Source organism: Oncorhynchus tshawytscha, unplaced genomic scaffold (assembly GCF_018296145.1).
Source record: "Oncorhynchus tshawytscha isolate Ot180627B unplaced genomic scaffold, Otsh_v2.0 Un_contig_4137_pilon_pilon, whole genome shotgun sequence".
In the NCBI taxonomy this organism is placed as follows: domain Eukaryota; kingdom Metazoa; phylum Chordata; class Actinopteri; order Salmoniformes; family Salmonidae; genus Oncorhynchus; species Oncorhynchus tshawytscha.
The window spans coordinates 158,260-167,887 of NW_024609430.1; the positions used below are offsets into that span (position 1 = coordinate 158,260).

At 45.9% G+C, this 9,628-nt stretch overlaps 1 protein-coding gene across 1 annotated transcript; it reads right to left on the minus strand.

Annotated features, from left to right (window-relative positions):
- Positions 1–415: 415 nt before the first annotated feature.
- LOC121844774 (pre-mRNA 3'-end-processing factor FIP1-like) lies at positions 416–8,863 on the minus strand (the record flags this gene model as incomplete). Its single annotated transcript, XM_042315266.1, has 6 exons — positions 416–433; positions 2,812–2,863; positions 5,087–5,199; positions 7,121–7,251; positions 8,028–8,135; positions 8,767–8,863. Coding segments are annotated over 6 exons (519 nt in total), but the record flags the coding sequence as incomplete, so codon positions are not given.
- Between the last annotated feature and the right edge of the window lie 765 nt (positions 8,864–9,628).

The window sequence follows — 9,628 nt, forward strand, 5'->3', positions numbered from 1 at the left end:
ACAGACAGATCGGGGTACCTAACCACCACACCACAGACAGATCGGGGTACCTAACCACCACACCACAGACAGATCGGGGTACCTAACCACCACACCACAGACAGATCGGGGTACCTAACCGCCACACCACAGACAGATCGGGTACCTAACCGCCACACCACAGACAGATCGGTACCTAACCGCCACACCACAGACAGATCGGTACCTAACCACCACAGACAGATCGGTACCTAACCACCACAGACAGATCGGGGTACCTAACCGCCACACCACAGACAGATCAGTACCTAACCACCACAGACAGATCGGTACCTAACCACCACACCACAGATCGGTGACAGGACACTAAAGTCAGAAAGGACAACACACAGCAGCACTAATACACACATAAGATGTAGAATCTGTTATTACATGTCTATAACATGGCTATCACCTGTCACACACACACGTGAGTCAATGTGCATACGTGTGTTGCATTTAAATGTGTTTACTGTTGCCAAGGTGATGACTCCCGTTAAACTTAACGTTGCCGCGGCGACAATTGTTGTCTACCACGTTGTGCCCTAACGACGTGACGCAACTACGACGTTTGTCACTAGTTTATCGGCCGAGGGAAATTAAAATGAGTTTATTTTGTGTTTTAAATAGCATCTGGACAAGACAGAATACTGTACATGGATGTATCAGTGTGTTGTAGTGATAAAGCCCTATCCCACTCATCTGGAAAAGACAGAATACTGTAGATGGATGTATCAGTGTGTTGTTGTGATAAAGCCCCATCCCACTCAATACTGTACATGGATGTATCAGTGTGTTGTTGTGATAAAGCCCCATCCCACTCAATACTGTACATGGATGTATCAGTGTGTTGTAGTGATAAAGCCCCATCCCACTCATCTGGAAAAGACAGAATACTGTAGATGGATGTATCAGTGTGTTGTTGTGATAAAGCCCCATCCCACTCAATACTGTACATGGATGTATCAGTGTGTTGTTGTGATAAAGCCCCATCCCACTCAATACTGTACATGGATGTATCAGTGTGTTGTAGTGATAAAGCCCCATCCCACTCAATACTGTACATGGATGTATCAGTGTGTTGTAGTGATAAAGCCCCATCCCACTCAATACTGTACATGGATGTATCAGTGTGTTGTAGTGATAAAGCCCCATCCCACTCATCTGGAAAAGACAGAATACTGTAGATGGATGTATCAGTGTGTTGTTGTGATAAAGCCCCATCCCACTCAATACTGTACATGGATGTATCAGTGTGTTGTAGTGATAAAGCCCCATCCCACTCAATACTGTACATGGATGTATCAGTGTGTTGTAGTGATAAAGCCCCATCCCACTCAATACTGTACATGGATGTATCAGTGTGTTGTTGTGAACAAGCCCCATCCCACTCAATACTATACATGGATGTATCAGTGTGTTGTTGTGAACAAGCCCCATCCCACTCAATACTGTACATGGATGTATCAGTGTGTTGTTGTGATAAAGCCCCATCCCACTCAATACTGTACATGGATGTATCAGTGTGTTGTTGTGATAAAGCCCCATCCCACTCAATACTGTACATGGATGTATCAGTGTGTTGTAGTGATAAAGCCCCATCCCATGTATCAGTGTGTTGTAGTGAACAAGCCCCATCCCACTCAATACTGTACATGGGTGTATCAGTGTGTTGTAGTGAACAAGCCCCATCCCATGTATCAGTGTGTTGTAGTGAACAAGCCCCATCCCATGTATCAGTGTGTTGTAGTGATAAAGCCCCATCCAACTCAAGATGAATGTATCAGTGTGTTGTAGTGAACAAGCCCCGTCCCATGTATCAAGTGTGTTGTAGTGATAAAGCCCCATCCCATGTATCAGTGTGTTGTAGTGATAAAGCCCCATCCCATGTATCAGTGTGTTATAGTGATAAAGCCCCATCCCATGTATCAGTGTGTTATAGTGATAAAGCCCCATCCCATGTATCAGTGTGTTATAGTGATAAAGCCCCATCCCATGTATCAGTGTGTTATAGTGATAAAGCCCCATCCCATGTATCAGTGTGTTATAGTGATAAAGCCCCATCCCATGTATCAGTGTGTTATAGTGATAAAGCCCCATCCCATGTATCAGTGTGTTATAGTGATAAAGCCCCATCCCATGTATCAGTGTGTTGTAGTGATAAAGCCCCATCCCGTGTATCAGTGTGTTATAGTGATAAAGCCCCATCCCATGTATCAGTGTGTTGTAGTGATAAAGCCCCATCCCATGTATCAGTGTGTTGTAGTGATAAAGCCCCATCCCATGTATCAGTGTGTTATAGTGATAAAGCCCCATCCCATGTATCAGTGTGTTATAGTGATAAAGCCCCATCCCATGTATCAGTGTGTTATAGTGATAAAGCCCCATCCCATGTATCAGTGTGTTATAGTGATAAAGCCCCATCCCGTGTATCAGTGTGTTGTAGTGATAAAGCCCCATCCCGTGTATCAGTGTGTTGTAGTGATAAAGCCCCATCCCATGTATCAGTGTGTTATAGTGATAAAGCCCCATCCCATGTATCAGTGTGTTATAGTGATAAAGCCCCATCCCGTGTATCAGTGTGTTGTAGTGATAAAGCCCCATCCCGTGTATCAGTGTGTTGTAGTGATAAAGCCCCATCCCGTGTATCAGTGTGTTGTAGTGATAAAGCCCCATCCCATGTATCAGTGTGTTATAGTGATAAAGCCCCATCCCGTGTATCAGTGTGTTGTAGTGATAAAGCCCCATCCCATGTATCAGTGTGTTATAGTGATAAAGCCCCGTCCCACTCACGTATAGTAGGACATGTCCTGGACGGGGGAGCAGTCCACTGTGGGGGGAGATCCTACCATCAGAGGGAGAAGGGGGAGACACAGTTAGACCTCCCCTCACACACTCAGAGGAACTCATTCATGTGTACAGTGAGGAGAAAAACAGAAGCAAGCTTGTGTGTCTGTCTGTCTCTGCCTGTCTGCCTGCCTGTCTGCCTGCCTGTCTGTCTGTCTGTCTGTCTGTCTGTCTGTCTGCCTGTCTGTCTGTCAGACAGTGTTTTGCCAAATCCTCTACCAGAGCTAATACAGAGTCTCTCTCATGTCTCTTAACCTGTCCTAGGATAACCTTACCGTATCTCAACCTGTCCTAGGCTAACCTTACCGTATCTTTACCTGTCCTAGGATAACCTTACTGTCCGTACCTGTCCTGGGATAACCTTACCGTACAACCTGTCCTAGGCTAACCGTACTGTCTGTACCTGTCCTAGGCTAACCTCACTGTCTGTACCTGTCCTAGGATAACCTCACTGTCGCCTAACCTGTCCTAGGATAACCTTACTGTCGCTTAACCTGTCCTAGGATAACCTTACTATCTGTACATGTCCTAGGCTAACCTTACAGTCCGTATATATGTACCAGTCCTAGGCTAACCTTACGGCCTGTCTCTACCTGTCCTAGGCTAACCTTACAGTCCGTCTATATGTACCTGTCCTAAGCTAACCTCACGGTCTGTCTCTACCTGTCCTAGACTAACCTCACCGTCTGTCTGTACCTGTCCTAGGCTAACCTTACTGTCTCTACCTGTCCTAGGCTAACCTTACGGCCTGTCTCTACCTGTCCTAGGCTAACCTTACGGTCTGTCTCTACCTGTCCTAGGCTAACCTTACTGTCTCTACCTGTCCTAGGCTAACCTTACGGCCTGTCTCTACCTGTCCTAGGCTAACCTTACGGCCTGTTCTACCTGTCCTAGGCTAACCTTACGGTCTGTCTCTACCTGTCCTAGGCTAACCTTACGGCTCTTATTCACCTGACCTGTGTACGGCTCTTATTCATCTCTACCTGTCCTAGGCTAACCTTACGGCTCTTATTCATCTGATCTGTGTACAGCTCTGACCATCTCTACCTGTCCTATGCTAACCTATATGTACCTGTCCTGACCTGTGTACAGCTCTGACCATCTCTACCTGTCCTAGTCTGACCTGTGTACAGCTCTGACCATCTCTACCTGTCCTAGGCTAACCTTACGGCTCTTATTCATCTGACCTGTGTACGGCTCTTATTCATCTCTACCTGTCCTAGGCTAACCTTACGGCTCTTATTCATCTGATCTGTGTACAGCTCTGACCATCTCTACCTGTCCTATGCTAACCTATATGTACCTGTCCTGACCTGTGTACAGCTCTGACCATCTCTACCTGTCCTAGTCTGACCTGTGTACAGCTCTGACCATCTCTACCTGTCCTAGACTAACCTCACGGCTCTTATTCATCTGACCTGTGTACAGCTCTTATTCATCTGACCTGTGTACAGCTCTTATTCATCTGACCTGTGTACAGCTCTGACCATCTCTACCTGTCCTAGGCTAACCTTACGGCTCTTATTCATCTCTACCTGTCCTAGGCTAACCTTACGGCTCTTATTCATCTCTACCTGTCCTAGGCTAACCTTACGGCTCTTATTCATCTGACCTGTGTACAGCTCTGACCATCTCTACCTGTCCTAGGCTAACCTTACGGCTCTTATTCATCTGACCTGTATACAGCTCTTATTCATCTGACCTGTGTACAGCTCTGACCATCTCTACCTGTCCTAGGCTAACCTTACGGCTCTTATTCATCTGACCTGTGTACAGCTCTTATTCATCTGACCTGTGTACAGCTCTTATTCATCTGACCTGTGTACAGCTCTTATTCATCTGACCTGTGTACAGCTCTTATTCATCTGACCTGTGTACAGCTCTGACCATCTCTACCTGTCCTAGGCTAACCTTACGGCTCTTATTCATCTCTACCTGTCCTAGGCTAACCTTACGGCTCTTATTCATCTGACCTGTGTACAGCTCTTATTCATCTGACCTGTGTACAGCTCTGACCATCTCTACCTGTCCTAGGCTAACCTTACGGCTCTTATTCATCTGACCTGTGTACAGCTCTTATTCATCTGACCTGTGTACAGCTCTTATTCATCTGACCTGTGTACAGCTCTTACCATCTCTACCTGTCCTAGGCTAACCTTACGGCTCTTATCCATCTGACCTGTGTACAGCTCTTACCATCTGACCTGTGTACAGCTCTTACCTGGTCGTGTTCATGGATGTCTTGTAGAGGCTGGCTGGAGTGGGGAAGTCAGGTTTGGACGTGTGGATGGGTAAACTCACTTCCTTCTCATTCCCCGTCCTGCCCTGCTGAACCTGGGGGGGGAGTAGAGTAGGTTTATAACATTATCTTTAAATGGATATCTTGGTTTTAAACAACTCTGGTTTATCTGTTTTACACTGATTATCATATGGCAATTCAATGAGACAAAGAAGGAAGGTAATTGAGAGGAGAGAGAGAGAGAAGGGAGTTTAGGAGATGTATCTTAGTGATTTAGCTGGTAGTGGAGGAGATGTTGTATCTTAGTGATTTAGCTGGTAGTGGAGGAGATGTTGTATCTTAGTGATTTAGCTGGTAGTGGAGGAGATGTTGTATCTTAGTGATTTAGCTGGTAGTGGAGGAGATGTTGTATCTTAGTGATTTAGCTGGTAGTGGAGGAGATGTTGTATCTTAGTGATTTAGCTGGTAGTGGAGGAGATGTTGTATCTTAGTGATTTAGCTGGTGGTGGAGGAGATGTTGTATCTTACAGTGATTTAGCTGGTAGTGGAGGAGATGTTGTGTCTTACAGTGATTTAGCTGGTAGTGGAGGAGATGTTGTATCTTAGTGATTTAGCTGGTAGTGGAGGAGATGTTGTATCTTAGTGATTTAGCTGGTAGTGGAGGAGATGTTGTATCTTAGTGATTTAGCTGGTAGTGGAGGAGATGTTGTATCTTAGTGATTTAGCTGGTAGTGGAGGAGATGTTGTATCTTAGTGATTTAGCTGGTAGTGGAGGAGATGTTGTGTCTTAGTGATTTAGCTGGTAGTGGAGGAGATGTTGTATCTTAGTGATTTAGCTGGTAGTGGAGGAGATGTTGACGACGAGGATATGTTGTATCTTAGTGATTTAGCTGGTAGTGGAGGAGATGTTGTGTCTTAGTGATTTAGCTGGTAGTGGAGGAGATGTTGTGTCTTAGTGATTTAGCTGGTAGTGGAGGAGATGTTGACGACGAGGATATGTTGTATCTTTGTGATTTAGCTGGTAGTGGAGGAGATGTTGTGTCTTAGTGATTTAGCTGGTAGTGGAGGAGATGTTGTGTCTTAGTGATTTAGCTGGTAGTGGAGGAGATGTTGTGTCTTAGTGATTTAGCTGGTAGTGGAGGAGATGTTGACGACGAGGATATGTTGTATCTTAGTGATTTAGCTGGTAGTGGAGGAGATGTTGTGTCTTAGTGATTTAGCTGGTGGTGGAGGAGATGTTGTATCTTAGTGATTTAGCTGGTGGTGGAGGAGATGTTGTATCTTAGTGATTTAGCTGGTAGTGGAGGAGATGTTGTGTCTTAGTGATTTAGCTGGTGGTGGAGGAGATGTTGTATCTTAGTGATTTAGCTGGTGGTGGAGGAGATGTTGTATCTTAGTGATTTAGCTGGTAGTGGAGGAGATGTTGTATCTTAGTGATTTAGCTGGTAGTGGAGGAGATGTTGTATCTTAGTGATTTAGCTGGTAGTGGAGGAGATGTTGTGTCTTAGTGATTTAGCTGGTAGTGGAGGAGATGTTGTGTCTTAGTGATTTAGCTGGTGGTGGAGGAGATGTTGTGTCTTAGTGATTTAGCTGGTAGTGGAGGAGATGTTGTGTCTTAGTGATTTAGCTGGTAGTGGAGGAGATGTTGTGTCTTACAGTGATTTAGCTGGTAGTGGAGGAGATGTTGACGACGAGGATATGTTGTATCTTAGTGATTTAGCTGGTAGTGGAGGAGATGTTGTGTCTTACAGTGATTTAGCTGGTAGTGGAGGAGATGTTGTGTCTTACAGTGATTTAGCTGGTAGTGGAGGAGATGTTGTATCTTAGTGATTTAGCTGGTAGTGGAGGAGATGTTGTATCTTAGTGATTTAGCTGGTAGTGGAGGAGATGTTGTATCTTACAGTGATTTAGCTAGTAGTGGAGGAGATGTTGTATCTTAGTGATTTAGCTGGTAGTGGAGGAGATGTTGTATCTTACAGTGATTTAGCTGGTAGTGGAGGAGATGTTGTGTCTTACAGTGATTTTGCTGGTGGTGGAGGAGATGTTGACGACCTCCAGGCCCATCCTCAGCCTCTTCTGTTTGTCACAGTAGCCCTTCCACGTGTCCTCGTTGAACCCATAGTTAAAGTAGTCAGACAGGTCAGCACCTAGACACACACAGACAGACACACACAGACAGACACACACAGACAGACACACACACAGACAGACAGACACACACAGACACACACACAGACAGACACAGACAGACAGACACACACACAGACACACACACACACACACAGACAGACAGACACACACACAGACAGACACACACACACAGACAGACAGACACACACAGACAGACACACACACACAGACACACACACACACACACACACACACACACACAGACACACACAGACGTTTATGTTTACAAACTCCTACCAAGCCTCTCAGTGTAAAAGTGGACCAATCAGAAACGTAACCCCGCCCACTCTGTCAGAAGACACAGTAACGCGTACCTGGTTTCCTCCAGGGTTTCTCCTCTCCTTGAATGTCTCACAGTAACCCCGCCCACAGTAACCCCGCCCACAGTAACCCCGCCCACAGTAACCCCGCCCACAGTAACCCCGCCCACAGTAACCCCGCCCACAGTAACCCCGCCCACAGTAACCCCGCCCACAGTAACCCCGCCCACAGTAACCCCGCCCACAGTAACCCCGCCCACAGTAACCCGTACCTGGTTTCCTCCAGGATTTCTCCTCGAATGTCCCACAGTGACCCCGCCCACAGTAACCCGTACCTGGTTTCCTCCAGGGTTTCTCCTTGAATGTCCCACAGTGACCCCGCCCACAGTGACCCCGCCCACAGTGACCCCGCCCACAGTGACCCCGCCCACAGTGACCCCGCCCACAGTGACCCCGCCCACAGTGACCCGTACCTGGTTTCCTCCAGGGTTTCTCCTCGAATGTCTCCATGTCCACCTCCACTACTGGGACTCCATTGATGTTTCCCGGGGCCTCCAGATCCACACCCTTTAACTTGTTCCCTACTAGAGAGAGAATAGAAACCAGGACACCACATGGAAAAGAAACATTTAGAATATCTACCCGTGTTAAAATATACAGAGGACAATTTAGTACATCAACAATATCTACATTTATACCATCTAGTTACACTTAGCTGCCCAAGACATGGAGGTGGGAATGGACACCTATGGTGGTGGGAATGGACACCTATGGTGGTGGGAATGGACACCTATGGTGGTGGGAATGGACACCTATGGTGGTGGGACTGGACACCTATGGTGGTGGGAATGGACACCTATGGTGGTGGGAATGGACACCTATGGTGGTGGGAATGGACACCTATGGTGGTGGGAATGGACACCTATGGTGGTGGGAATGGACACCTATGGCGGTGGGAATGGACACCTATGGCGGTGGGAATGGACACCTATGGCGGTGGGAATGGACACCTATGGTGGTGGGAATGGACACCTATGGCGGTGGGAATGGACACCCATGGCGGTGGGAATGGACACCCATGGCGGTGGGAATGGACACCCATGGCGGTGGGAATGGACACCTCTATCAGCCTGTACTATACATTTCCCACTCCATGTCGGCCTGTGTAAAGTCAGGTGCATAGAACAGGTGAAGAACAGAACACTACAGTACCTGTTCCATAGGGTCTGGCTCCCGCTGTCTTTATGTTCAGGTTAACAGGAGCCACTCCATACGTCCTACAACAACAAACCAGACATGTCAACAACAACAACAAACCAGACATGTCAACAACAACAACAACAAACCAGACATGTCAACAAGAACAAGAACAACAACAAACCAGACATGTCAACAACAACAAGGGCGTCAAAGGCTGTGAAATACAATAGATGAATTTAAAGACATTACGGGTGAACTATCCCTTTAAAGACATTACGTGTGAACTATCCCTTTAACATTACGGATGAACTATCCCTTTAACATTACGGATGAACTATCCCTTTAACATTATGGATGAACTATCCCTTTAACATTATGGATGAACTATCCCTTTAAAGACATTACGGGTGAACTATCCCTTTAACATTATGGATGAACTATCCCTTTAAAGACATTACGGTTGAACTATCCCTTTAAAGACATTACGGGTGAACTATCCCTTTAACATTATGGATGAACTATCCCTTTAAAGACATTACGGGTGAACTATCCCTTTAACATTACGGATGAACTATCCCTTTAACATTATGGATGAACTATCCCTTTAAAGACATTAGGGGTGAACTATCCCTTTAACATTATGGATGAACTATCCCTTTAAAGACATTACGGGTGAACTATCCCTTTAACATTATGGATGAACTATCCCTTTAACATTATGGATGAACTATCCCTTTAAAGATATTACGGATGAACTATCCCTTTAAAGACATTATGGATGAACTATCCCTTTAAAGACATTACGGGTGAACTATCCCTTTAACATTATGGATGAACTATCCCTTTAAAGACATTACGGATGAACTATCCCTTT